We start from the raw sequence: 14,295 nt of genomic DNA, 5'->3' as shown, positions 1-14,295 counted from the left end.
ACTAAAATTACCAAAAACCAAGGTCCCTCCCCTTTCCTACTTTTCATTCAAATTTCTGACAAATCCCTGAGCAGAGCAGCCTTCACGGGGACACTCCTGGGGGACACAATACCCTTGGCTGGGTCTAGGGCCTGCTTATGCGCCAGTGAGGGGTATTATTACCACTTAATATTCTTTACGCCCGGACAAAGAACTCCCTGGCATCCACCATCCACAGACTACAGGCTGGGTCCCATCGTCAGTTACCATACCCTCCAGGGCTCTCAGAGAACTCACCGCATGTGGGTGCTGTTTTTCCCCATCCCTTCACCCAGAGCTTTTCTAAATAGGTATTCAGGAACATTCCTTGATTGCTTTATTAAAAGTCTCAGCTTGTGCTATCATTCGCCAAGGACTTTCCGCATGGGTCCAAAAAGGCACTAAGAATTCCGCAGGCTGTTTTAATTGGAAGTTATTGTCTCTTAAAGTCACCACGAGAGCACTGCTGTATCAATTTCTGGGGGGCCCCTGAGAGGCCGGAGGAAACAGCAGAGCACAGCCTGGGGCCTTGAAGTGTGACAGTTGAGACACACATACAGGCAGGGGAGGCCAGAGGTGGTTCCTACTCAGAACACGTCTTCCCCGATTCATCTCCAAGCACCAACAGAACCCCAAATTCCTACTTCTGTCACCACCATGTGGAAAAGGGAAGCTTGGCACACTGACAAGGGAATGGCTTTCTCCAGCTAGAGCCAAAGATCTGATGTTTCCCAACAGCTGTTTCTGGTGTTTTAGAACTCGTCTGGTACATGTACCCAGCGGCTGAAATTTGTGATGAATCTCTGATCACCAGAGGGTTTCTGACTTTCTCGGGATCTGGGCTCATCTATGGTACTTGAAGCCTCACTCAGCAGGCTTCTGTTCCACATGCTGCCAGAAAGGCTTACCCAGGGTCTGGGGCAAGCTCATTCACATCCCTGCCCCACATTTTTAGGATTAAAAGACCAATACATGAACATTTAGAAAATAATGGAGGTTTCAAAAACAACAACAACAATCAAAATCTTAATAACCCGATACTCAGAAACAGGACAAGCATCGTCAATGTTACCATTCATTTTCTCATAAGAATATGTAACTATTGTAACGTGCAAAGTTTTGACTCCTGTTTTTTTATAACACCGATTCATAAACATTGTCTCGGGTCATTAAACAATCTTCAGAGATTTTTGTTTTATGTTCTTTCATTCCGTTCATATTCTTAATTATGAAACACACCCTTAGGGAAGACTGAATGGGTACAGAAAGATAAAGCGTAAACAAAATTGCCATCAGTCACCATCTCGTGTCTGGACCCTTTCCTGTGGGTGACCCTTTCCTGTGGGTGACCGCTGCGGGCAGCTTGGAGAATATCCTCCCAGACCTCCCGCTGCCTGTGTAAATCCGTGTGGGCTCACCAACGAGTAAGTCAACTAGACAGAAACATCTTACTGCTGTTTTACAAAACAAAATCCCACTCTGCATTCAGCTGCTTGTATGAGGAACTGCTTGGTCAGGGAAACACCACCTCCACTACTGTTCGCAGCCCACACTGGGCTGTGACCACAGCTGGACCTCTGGGCTGTGGCCAGTTGGGACCTTTGAATGTAATGCTGACATGCCAAGGCCATTAACAGCATTGATACGGCCACGGGATAGTGACCTCCTACCCTGTGCTGTGTTAAACGCTTTACATGCACAATCTAATTTAATCCTCTCACTAGCCCTGTAAGTAGGGTACTGCTATACCCATTTCACAGGTGAGGAGTCTAAGTAAGAGGCAGCACACAGCACTACAACTTTACCATCTGTATTCTTAACCAGTTACAGTAGCACCCCTCCCTCCCTCCCTCCCTCCCTCCCTTCCTTCCTTTCTTCCTTCCTACCTTCCCTTGTTCCTTTCCTCACCAAACATTCTGCAGGTCTGGAATACCGCAGGCTCTAGGCACACCAGTGCAGACCTGTGCACTTTGCATAGAGGAGGGCAACAGGGCCCCATCACCTCGGATGGCGTTTTTTCATAACCTGGGCCTGTTCACTGGGAAAACTAGTCAGAGAGAGATATGGCACCAGGCCAATCCCACCACCTAGTGCATTAACCTCACAGCAAATGCCTAGTGGACAATGAGTCAGCAGCTTTGGGTAAAAAGCAACAAATTAACACTTTTTTTTTTTTTTTAACTTTCATTTACATTCTCGGTAAAGCTTTGGGAGAACTGTCATCTATGAGAAGCACTTAGAAATGAAAAACATTTCCACTGCAGGGAGAAACTTTAATTTAAAATCAGCTGTGGGGCGCCGGGGTGGCTCAGTCGGTTAAGCGGCCGACTTCGGCTCAGGTCATGATCTCACGGTCCGTGAGTTTGAGCCCCGCGTCGGACTCTGTGCTGATGGCTCAGAGCCTGGAGCCTGTTTCAGATTCTGTGTCTCCCTCTCTCTCTGACCCTCCCCCATTCATGCTCTGTCTCTCTCTGTCTCAAAAATAAATAAACATTAAAAAAAAAAATTAAAAAAATAAATAAAATCAGTTGTGGGGTGCCTGGGTGGCTCAGTCAGTTAAGCGGCCGACTTCAGCTCAGGTCATGATCTCGCGGTCCATGAGTTCAAGTCCCGCGTCAGGCTCTGTGCTAACAGCTCAGAGCCTGGAGCCTGTTTCAGATTCTGTGTCTCCCTCTCTCTGACCCTCCCCCATTCATGCTCTGTCTCTCTCTGTCTCAAAAATAAATAAACATTAAAAAAAATAATTTAAAAAAAATAAATTAAAAATAAATAAATAAATAAAATAAAATCAGTTGTGAACACTTAAGGTCGTCAACCGTAATGGCAGCTGTAAAATATAAATTGGTGGTATAGTTACTCCCAGTGCGAGTTAAACGCCCTTAACGTCCAGCAGCTTCTCACGCACCATGGACTGAACCTCCAGCCATCAGCAGCCCTGCAACCTGGCTTTGCCATTTGAAAAGTGACTCTTGAAATCTGGACCCACCCGCCAGTGTCCCCAGAAGGAAATGTGGAACAACCCAGAGCTTACATACCCTTGTCTGTGAGATTTCTTCGAATGACTTGAATAGTAAGAATATCCAGAGTATGTGGATTCGGTATCCATAGCAATGGGGAGCTTGCTCTTGATGAAGGAGCGGGCAGTGTTTCTCCTCAGAGGTAGGGAATTTCACCTACTCGCCTCCTAAGACTGCAAAGGGTCTGGAGATCCAGGAGCCGCTCTTCGACAGGAACAAATTCTAGGAAAAGTGGAGAGAAAAAAAGAGATTTACTGTCAAAGGCAACCCAAAGATCTTGGAAGATAAATGATGGCAACCACCTCCTCTGGGGTCTCTGTTATGGAACACAGTGAGCAAGGAAGAAGTGTCTGAGTGTTAAATGCACTGCCCAGGCAGCAAAGAGCTTCCCCGGGTGTCTGGGAGGCAGGTACGGGGCAGGCCAAACCCCTTCCACAGCAGCAGGCAAACCAGAGCCGGGAGAGACCTGGCCCTTGGCCATTTCCTGGCCACAGCCTCGCTGCATGGGTTCAGGCTGGAGGAAGTGACTTCCCATCCCACAGCCTAGACAGTGCCCAGCCCCCACTGCCAGTTTGCTGGTCCCAAGAACAATACACAGGGAAGCAGCTTTTAAGGGATGTTGCTTGCAGTTGCTGAAAACCAATGAAAAAAAAAGAAAGAAAGAAAAGAGAGAAAAAGTTTTTTGTCTCTTTAATCCAGGAATCCAAACACCTGAGAATTTATCCTAGGGAACAAATTTTTTTTTTTTTTTTAAAGAAAAACTACTACCGCATCGTCTATAACAGTGGAAAGTGAGAAATCATCTAAATGCCCCCAAAGCAGAGGAATAGGTAAGGAAAACATGATTCATCCACCCAAAGAAAAATCATAGAGCTGTTTAAAATAATTACGAAGTATGGAAAGTTTTACAATGTAATGGTAAATTTAAAAGGCAGACTACAGGGGCACCTGGGTGGTTCAGCTGGTTAAGCGTCCAACTTCAGCTCAGGTTACGATCTCACGGTTCGTGGGTTCGAGCCCCATGTCGGGCTCTGTGCAGACAGCTCAGAGCTTGGAGCCTGCTTCGGATTCTGTGTCTCCCTCTCTCTCTGCCCCTCCCTTGCTCGTGCTCTCTCTCAAAAATAAATAGATGTAAAAAAATTTTTTAAGTAAAAAATAAATAAATAAAAGACACACTACAGGATTATAGATACATCCTGAATCTGGGTTACAGTTACAATCATATAAAAGGCCTATGTAAACATGATTAAGAGGGAACATCAGAAAATGGAAGTAGGTGATTTATTTGTTGCGGGCTCCTGGGTGTTTCCCCAAGTTTTCATTAGATATTGCATTGCAATAGAAATAAATGGGAAACATTTCCAAGTACATTCCTGAGCCCCACATGCTCAACCTTGACTTCTAGAAGCCTGAGAACCACAAGTCTGTCTGCCCCTGTATCCCTCACCCCAGAGCTGGTCTCCGCCCATTCAGGGCCCCTCCTTCCAGTGCAAACAAAGCCAGTGAGATAAGTGTGGAGAGAAAACAAAGGAGCTGCAAATGCCAATGCCCTCCCTGCCCCCCACAATGACCCTGCCAACAACCTGTAAACCTAGAGGCCCTCAGCCTCAAACACCGCTTAGGATGCGTCTGCCCTCAGCATTCACTCTAAGTGAGGCACGTTCACTTCCAGGGGCTGTGACCCTGGGCGAACCTCCCTGGGCCTGGGTGTCGGACTCATCATTTCTCCTCTGCCATCAAGAGCCCAAGGCGAGCAGTGGGGGGACATGGGTTCTAGCCAGACCTCTTCACTGTCCAGGACGACCTGGGAGGGGCCGCTTGCCTTGAAGTCGGCCTCAGTTTCCTCATCTGTCAAACTGGGATAAATCAGGCAGCCACTGTTCTCCCAGGGGTGATCTGAAAATGGCAACAGATACGGTATCGGGAGCTGGGTTCCAATCCCAGGCTTTACTCCCTTATTGGTTATGAAACCTCAAATTACTAAACCTCTCAGTACCAGGAGCTAATTAGCTAATTCTGGCTAAATGCTGCTGGCCTGTCTCAGAGGCAGGTGACCCAGGCCCTGAGACCTGGGCTGGTCCTGTTCATGCTTCCCAGTCATGACATCTCTGAGCCACTATTCACCCACCGCCCATAAAATGAGGCCACTTCACATGAGCTCCTCCTAAGGTTGGTGAGAGCATTAAACCAGGCTCCCTGCGGAAGGCACATGGCAACCCAGGCTTCATTCCCCTCCTCCCTCCGCGCAAGGATGTCATTCCAAGTCCTCATTAAAACCTCCGGCCATCTATTAGGACAACTCCAGGCACGTCCCTCAAAGGAAATCCTGGGCTCCCGAGTGCCCTCTGGGGAAGGGCTTTACCTGACTCTACCGGCACCCACGTCCACGTTCTCCCACAAGTCCTGCCTGTACTCATCAAAGGGGTGGTCTGTATCTGCTGCCACTCCCTCCCTCTTGACTGTCACCCCAATCCTCCTCCCTCGACACTCCACTGAACTAGCTCTAAGTAGGCCAAACCCAAAGGTCACAGCCTTGTCCTCCTTTCCCTAGACCTTCTGACCCCATTTCTGCATTCATCTACCTCTGCATTTAGCAAGCAGCCACAGGAGACCCCGGTAAGCGCTGCTGGGACACAGCAGTGACAACAGCACACGCACACGGCCCCCGGCCTGTCGTCCCAGAGCTCTCTGTTGCCCGTCAGCCTCTGACTTGATGGTACTGATGCTACCATTTCTCCAACGCGCCTTCCCTCTCCCCCCATCGGGTTATCCCTTCAGTCTCAAAACTCGCCCTTTCTTCTTTGTCCACGGATTTATTCTCGCATAAGCTCCTTGGAGTCAGGAGCTATGATTTGCCTACACCAAGATACTGTGAACGTGGTAGGTACTCAACAAATACTGAAAGAATCCCCAGGGCACATCTCCTACTCGGCTACCTCTTTCCAATTTCCTCTGCCAGGGGGTACAGTCACTGCACCAACGCCGTTCGTCCAGCCCAGTGCCACTTCTGACAGTCTCTTTCCTGTGACTCGCACACATCCTGCTGTCCCTAAGTGCTGACGTCAGTCCTCAGGAGCCTCCGTCACTCTCCTGGTGCTCAGCCACCCACTTCCCCTAGGCTCTGTGGACAGAGGGCTCGTGTATTATGAAGCCTGCAGGTCTCCCCACAGAACCCAGTCTACACAGAGCTCGGGCCCTTTCTCCTAAGTCATGCTGTCTCTATTTCAGCGATCTACTCTTGTCCAAGATCTGAGTAAGGATTAAGCACGAGCAACAGCAGGCAAATGGACAAAATCCCGGGTGGACTCATTTTAAGGGCCAACGAAAGAGCTTCGATATAGCCCACAGGAACACCCATGGCGAAGCTTATCACTGCAATGCTATGTTTCCGAGACAGCTCGCCTCTATGCACAAGAAAGTAGCAGGATTCAAATAAGGTCAGAGGGATGCCTTATCAGGAAAATAATAAAGTAATGAAAAGGAATCAGGTTCCTGGGGTAATAAACTGATAGGCTGCTACACTGGCCTGAATAGGACAGTCACATAAAGGTGTAAACATAGGGGCCCCTGGGTGGCTCAGTCAGTTAAGCATCAGACTCTTGGTTTCAGCACAGGTCATGATCTCACAGTTCATGGGATCGAGCCCTGCATCAGGCTCCATACTGACAGTGCAGAGCCTGCTTCGGATCCTCTGTCTCCCTCTCTCTCTCTGCGCCCCCTTCACTTGCACATCTGTGCACGCGCCTGTGCGCGCGCTCTCTCTCTCAAAATAATAATAAAAAAAAAGTATAAATATGGATCCTGGAATCTGGAACTGTCCCTCTATCATCCTGGCCCAAGAGATGACCCACACTGGCAGGTGCACAGCACCCAGAGTGATCTTTCATATCACAATGTGGAGGTCATTTCTCTGCTTGAAACCAGGCCATGGATGGTGTCCCACGACAGTTGGCATAAACCAAAATCCTTCATTTGGTGTGTGGGCCCTGCCCACCTCCCAGGCTGCACTCTTCCTTCTCCAGCTCCAGGCCCCTCAAGGCACCAGGCTCTCCAACTTTGGCTCAGGTCATGATCTCACAGTCTGTGAGTTCGAGCCCCCCATCCGGCTCTCTGCTGTCAGCACAGAGCCCGCTTTGGATCCTCTGCCCCCCTCTTTCTCCGCTCCTCCCCTGCTCACGCTTTCTCTCTCCAAAAACAAACATGAAAAAAAATTTCAAAAATAAATAAATACTGCTTCTTTCAAGAGGCCCTTCGGGACCCTCCAGTCTACATGAGGCCCCTTCACAGAATCCTATACTTTTCCTTTATGTCACAATTTCTAATCATACATTGCACGATTACTTAATGTCTGGCTCCAGTGGAGACTGTAAGCACCAGGAGGGCAGGGACCACATTCATTACTGTCTGTTCAGCTCCTGAAATATACCAGGCAATCAATAAATGTGTGCTGAGTAAGGGTTTCTGTGGCAGACCTCAGGCCTTGGAGGCCACAGATCCACTGTGGAAGAAACCCTAGCCATTGTCTAGTTTACATTCTCAGTTTTACAGAAGAGGAAAGTAACGCAGAGATTAGGTTAGTGGTGATGTCAGAACCACCAACTTTTTGCTCACACAACAATCTCACTGCAGACACACTAAGTAAAAATCAGCAGCAGTCTCATTCAGCTGCTTCCCACAAACATCCTGACCACCCCTTCTCCCCCCCCACCACTGCCCTCCTGCCTTTCACCCCTGTAGTACCAGCTATAGGCACTGCTTGGGTGGGAGACGGAGGCAAACACCAGGAAAGGGTGAGGGCTGGTCAAGTGACATCTCATGAAGGCCAGGAGGGCAACGCTGGGACAGGTGCACAGGGCACTTTTGACTGCATGGCAGCATCTTAAATTCTGGGATTCCCAGGCACAAATGTCAGAGACAACCCCCTTCGCCATGCTTTATTAAAAACAAATTGAAGGTCACTGGCCTCAGAGAGGATCTTTCCCTAAAGTCAAGTTCACCCACATAAAATATACCTGACTACTACTTAAAAGAAAAACACAGTGTTCAGAAAATCATACGAGGGAAATAATATGTTACGGTAATGACAGTGGTAAACACAAGTTAACCTTGACGAAAAGGAAATTATAAAAACATCAACGGCTCTGCCTACAGCTATGAAGTAATTACAGGAACTATGGTTTGGAGGGTAGAAAGTTATCTTGTGAGGGGTATGGAGACATACACTGTATTTAAAGAGCCACTCTGCTCCTTCTGCAGTAAATCCAAGGGAAAGAAGTTTCTGGTGCAATCATGTTTATGCATACTGTGCATATTACTTTTTATCATACATAGAATGCTAAAGGGTTTACTCCATTAACTTTTAAGATCTTTTTTTTTAAGTTTATTTTTTTCAAGCTCACAAAGTGTGAGCGGGCGAGGGGCAGAGAGAGAGGGAGGCACAGAATCCGAAGCAGGCTCCAGGCTCCAAGTTGTCAGCACAGAGCCCGCCCCAAGGAAGGAATACCTTCTTCCTTAGGAAGAATACCCTAGTATGGCACAAGACTTCCATACCAATTGCATTACACTATATGTACATTTTTTGGTCAGTGCTACTCTACCTTGAACTAATACCGTTAACTGTAGCTAAGTAATTTAGTGACATCCATTCTGTTCCTTGGGCCTCCTTTTACTAGTCCCAGGTGGGAAGTGACTATCAAAGGGATCAGAGAAAAAACTGTGTGTTCCACTGGGTTTATCTGGAGGGCCTTGGGGTTGTAAGTACGGGAGGGTGGGAAGGGTATGGTAAAGCCCTGCAAAACATTTTGCTGAACTTGTGCTCTCTAAACCATAAAACACCCTCCAGGTCGCTGATGGGGGGTCAGAAGGCCTGTGGCATTTGTGACAAACCCAATTGATATTTTCATTACAACAGAACTCTGATAAATGAATGATTCTGGGCCACTATACACAAGCAAAGAAAATGTTAAACTCATTTTTTTTTTTTTTTACCTGTTTTGCCAAAGATTTCAACTCACCTTCCTCGAATAACTGCTCTTGGCTCTAGTCACTAATTACCCCTGGAACACCCCCCAGCAGCAGGGTGTGGATTTCTGAAGAGCTGTGGATGGTTAACATGTCTGGGGTTCTATGATGAGTATCCGTTTTCAAGTGACCCCCTTATCCCCTGCTAGATTTTTAAGCTTCAAAAATAGATTTTAGGGGCACCTGGGTGGCTCAGTCGGTTAAGCGTCCGACCTCGGCTCAGGTCATGATCTCTCGGTTCGTGAGTTTGAGCCCTGCATTGGGCTCTGTGCTGACAGTTCAGAGCCTGGAGCCTGCTTCGGATTCTGTGTCTCCCTCTCTCTCTCTCCCTGTCCCATTCATGTTGTCTCTCTCTCTATCTCTAAAAAAATAAACATTAAATTAAAAAAAAAAACAAACAGATTTTTATGAGTACTACCTCCTCTGTAAATCCCATGGTGCCTAGTCCAATGATTGCTGTCCAATAAATGGCATTCATAAAGGCACTAATGGGGACAGCAGCATGCACCTTTTCATCAGGCTGCAGGCGAGACCAAAGCCGTTGGCAGAAACATGGTCCACTTAAACCTGTCTTGTCCACCTTCTGGAAAATGGCATAGCACGATGCCCGCATCACATGCCCACACACAGCTAGTCCCCTAACCACAGCTAGTTACCTTACAGAGAGAGCGCATGACAATAACAATTTAACAGACTAGTTACTTGTGTGCTTACTATGTGTTGTGGACCATTTAAATCATTTGCATGCAATATCCCGCTTAATCCTGAGAACAACAATGTAAAGGACATCAGATATTAATGTCATGCTACTGTTAAGGAAAGCAAGGTCACAGTAAGTGAAGGAGCCAGGGCTTGAACTCTGAGAATCTAATTCCAGAACCTGTGCGCTTAGCTATGGAAAACGAATAGCAATACAGCAATTACCAGAACTGTTTATTTACACATTGGAGGGCAGGCAACCATCATAAATTGTCCCAAACCACACATAACCCACAAAGAATTTTGCAATTTCAACTCCTGCTCACAGGCCCGGTGTCCCAAGCGTTGTAGAGAGTCCGGAAGAAAAGAATCTGAAATAGCTGCAGGTCCAAAGGTAGAAACTGCTCATTAAAATACAATGGGATAAGCACCCATGTAACCCAAAAATGCCGCTGAGGTCTGGGGTGACAAACAGGGTGTTTGTGTGCATCGGGGGATGGAGGGGAGAATAACTTCCTCACTCAACGCCTGTTAATTCTTCAATAGACTAAGGTGACATGGAAATGGTGCTTGGTAAGGAAACTTTCCTTTATGGTTCTGTCCTGGTGCTCAAACACGTAAGACAATAAAAATGTACTGCCTGGCAAGCAGTCCTTGCAGATATGCCGTCTCAAAATGCGGCCATTTTACTTACAAATTAAGTTGCAACCAAATAATTTCACTAATTACCTTGACAGACACCAATGTTTGGGAATTCTAAAGGCTCATGGATAGGTGAAGAGTGTCCTTTTCTCTGAACTGCAGAATAAAACAGTTTCCTCCCACAAATCAAAGCCCCAGCTAGATCACGCTGATTTAATTCAGCTCTAAAAACTCTAATTAGTAGTTACATAAAATGACTAATTACTTTTCCCTGGTTTTAGGCAGTTTCTGCCATGTCACTTTAAAAAGCCTAGGAGCTGTGTAATCAACCCACCCTGAGGAGGAAGAATGCTAATTAGCATTGTTGATGGGTGACACAAGCTATAATATTTTCCAGCAACTCTGTAAAATTCATAAACATATCAGTGAAAACGGCCAGATTCTTTACAGCTTGCTGGCTTTTGGCATAAAGGTCTAAAAATACATGCACTTCCAACCACAGCCTGGTCCAAAGGGCTCAACAGAATGCACGCGCCAGCCACACAATCATCAGAATATTAAGCGCTCTGACATCTCTTAACGAGGAGCTAAACGGGCTCACGACACCTCCTCGGCTGGGCCTTGATGACCTGGTTTGAAGACGCGAAAACCGAGCAAGAGATTTCTCAGCTCCGAGGCTCAGCCGCTCACCTCCCGGCCGCCAGGCCACGGCTCCGCCCCCCGCCTGCCTCCGCCGGCGACGCGTTTAAATTTTTATAAAGCTTCACACTTCTCTGGGCGCGTTGCTTGGGGCAGTTCAAAGGCTGCAGGAGGAAGGGAGGTCCTGCCCGTGGCGAAGGCTGCCCCGGTGCGGTGAGATTTCCTCCAACGGGGACACCTCGGGCGGGGACTTGCCGGACGCCTTCTGCTCCACCCCGGCGTTTTTGAAAGTAAACTCCTACCTGCCTGTTGCGCTCTCCCGGGCGCAACCGGACTCGCCCCCCACAGGCCTCCGGGGCCGGCTCAGTTTTGCAAGCGAGGTGCGAACACAGGCCGGCTCTGTGCCGGTTTCTGGCCCGGGGCCGGCAGCTCCAGGGTCGAGCCCCGCGGCAGGGTGGGAACCGCGGTGCGCGCCCGACTCCCAGGGAGCGCAGGGCGGCCCGGCCCCCCGCCCCGCTGGGCCGGTACAGCCGCCCGGGTGCCCCGGGAAGGTCGGCCACTCCCCGCCGGCCGGCCGGAACGCGCACCCCGAGGCGCACCCCAAAGTGCGGCCGGGGCAGACGGCGGCGTCCGAGGCGTGGGGAGGGAGCGCCGGGGCGGCGGGGCAGGGGCCGGGGCAGGAGGGGCGCACCTCGCGGGCTCGGGAGAGGAGTGGGACCCCGGAGGCACGATCCGGGTGCGGTGCGCAGGCGGGGAGCGGGCTCCCGGGCGGGAGGCGAGGAGGGCGGGGACCCGGGGTCCCAGTCCGGGGTCGGGGCGCGGGGTCCCGCGGCGGGGAGCGGCTCCGCGCCCCGCGCCCGGCCTCCCGCGGGACTCACCTCCGCGCCGGCCGTGCGGGCTCCCCGGCCCGCGCTCTCGGCTCACAGCGGCCCCGGCTCTGCGGCCTGCGCTGGGCTCCCGTAGAGGCAGAGCCCCGCCGCCGCCGCCGCCGCTGCTGCACTGCCGCTTTCCGCTTCCTGTCCCGGCGCCGCCCCGCAGCCCGAGCCCAGCCCTGCGAGCCCGGCGCGGCCGCGAGCCAAGAGCAGCGAGCGCGGCCGGCCCCGCCGCGGGCCCGGCCCACCTGCAGCGGAGGGCGGGACCGGCTGGCGTCTCCCGGCCCCTCCCCGCCCGCGGTCGCTCCACACCCGAAGCTCGCACACACTCACACACGCGCGTGCACACTCATGCACACACAGGCCCCAGGGACTGACCACACACACTCACTCAATCATTCGCTCACTCACTCATTCATACATCGTTAACGCATGTCCCGGCCTCGACCCCACCCCGCACCCCAACATACTTGCACCCTTGAACGCTCGCGCGCGCGCGCGCACACACACACATATTCACAATCGTGCACAAAATCCAAGCCTGTTTGCCCTGACCGGGGCCCCGCATACATTCACACAGACCAGGGACTGACCCCCCCCCCCCCTACACACACACACACACACACACACACACACACACACACTCATGTACACACATCCCAAGTACTGAGCTGCAAATGTCCATATACCCCCAACCAATACACGTTACTCACACTTAAGTTCACACAGCCCAGGAAATGAGCCCACGAATAACCATACACCCCCACACCCCCACAGCCAACCCTCTCCCTTCTCCTGTGACAGAGCAGTCACTGCCCCCCCTCCCCCTGCCCATCCCCACCCCAGCCAGTTTTCTGGAAACTGCTGGAAGAGCACACCTCTGAAGGCACACAGCCCCCGGGGTGGGGGGCTCAGTCCGGATTCAACCCCTTTGGCTCCATCTCTGAGTCTGTTCCCCTGTCCAGAAAGTGAGAGGATGGGAATGCCAACCTTGCAGCATCTGGGGAGGATGATGGAAAGTGGCTGGTGCCCAGGCAGGCGCTGAACAGTTGTCATCTGTTTATTTGAATATCTGCATTCTTCTTACTTAGTTGTGTCGCGTGGGTAGGGCTGAGCATCCCTGTGGAGAGTCTGGAATCCGGCTGGAACCCAAAGTTGCTCACGTGACGAGCTCTCATGTAGAGGCATGTCTAATGAAGTACTGTGGGCAGTTGGTGTGGGGAAACATACGCCCACCCTAAGCTAGCCTTGGGGGAGGGGGGGGAACTTCAACCCCAAAGCCCACACTGTCCCCTCACCACCTCTTGCCCCATCCCTCTCGTCCCCATTGTCTCTCCCACATGTCACACTTCTTCAGAGGACATCATATGCTCAAAGTGCCAACCTTGAACCCCACCCCCAGCCTGCCACCCCAGGACATCTGCCCACCCCTCACCAACCTGTCACCTGTCTCCAGAGGGCAGGTCCTGCTGATGCGGGTAGCCACCTTCTTAAGGGTAAAACCAGTTGTCTAGCCACCGTGCTCAGGTGCAGAAATGTAGAGCTTTATAAAAACATGTGTCTTTCGCGGTGCCTGGGTGGCTGAGTCGGTTGAGCATCCGACTTCGGCTCAGATCATCATCTGGCGGTTTATGAGTTCGACCCCCGTGTCGTGCTCTGTGCCGACAGCTCAGAGCCTGGAGCCTGCTTCAGATTCTGTGTACCCCTCTCTCTCCGCCCCACCCCTGCTTATGCTCTGTCTCTGTCTTTCAAAAATGAATAAACATTAAAAAAAAATGTGTCTTTCATCTTTAAAACATAGACTCTTCAATGTTAGAACAGGCCAGGGATTTCCATTCCTAGTTACGATGCTCCTGGATAGCCCCCATGAAATACACAAATCCTCACTAAATTTTCCTGCGAAGTGATTATAATTCACCGTAGTTTATTAAATCTAGCTACCGTTACTATGTGCTTTCGGGGGGAAGGGGAACAGTGTATAATAAACTCTATTTTAAGGTAATAAATGTGCATTTAAGTGCCATCCACTCTATGTTTTAATTCAATAATCTCAAGTATCCAAGTGTAAAAGGTAAGAGTTGGAAAACTTGTCAGGAGCTGAATGGTGGTCTGTGTAACCTGGAGGCTTGCCCTGGCTTCTGTTTTCTATCCTAGAGAGGATCAGGCTTATTTAGCTCTTGCCTAAAGTTGAATCCTCCAACTTGACCTGAGTTAGTAGTGAAGGTAAAATTGCGGGTTCCAACGGCCACTCCATTGTTTCAATTCTCCATTTATGCCAAACTCAAGTAGGGGAGTGGGGTACAACATGTTGGGTGCTCTCAAGACTCCTGCATGACTGTATGTTTCACCAACTCATGTGTGTATTTCTCCCTTCCTGACCATTCTCA

At 50.1% G+C, this 14,295-nt stretch overlaps 1 protein-coding gene across 2 annotated transcripts in view; it reads right to left on the bottom strand.

Moving 5' to 3' along the window:
* The window catches only part of VANGL1 (VANGL planar cell polarity protein 1), a 47,723-nt gene extending 35,724 nt beyond the window's left edge, over positions 1–11,999 (bottom strand). Inside the window, exons 1-2 of one of the 2 annotated variants that reach the window (XM_042953560.1) lie at positions 11,915–11,999; positions 3,054–3,257 (exon numbers count right to left, since the gene is read on the bottom strand). In XM_042953560.1, coding sequence (XP_042809494.1) covers positions 3,054–3,124 — 71 coding nt within the window. In that variant the 5' untranslated portion in view covers positions 3,125–3,257; positions 11,915–11,999. Of the gene's footprint in view, positions 1–3,053; positions 3,516–11,914 lie in introns of those variants that run through there. The other variant, XM_042953561.1, reaches the window with a different exon arrangement.
* Between the last annotated feature and the right edge of the window lie 2,296 nt (positions 12,000–14,295).

The sequence above is a fragment of the Panthera leo genome, chromosome C1 (genome assembly GCF_018350215.1).
Source record: "Panthera leo isolate Ple1 chromosome C1, P.leo_Ple1_pat1.1, whole genome shotgun sequence".
Classification (NCBI taxonomy): Eukaryota; Metazoa; Chordata; class Mammalia; order Carnivora; family Felidae; genus Panthera; species Panthera leo.
Note: the sequence above shows the minus strand (reverse complement) of the source record. Positions and strands in the feature narration are given on the sequence as shown.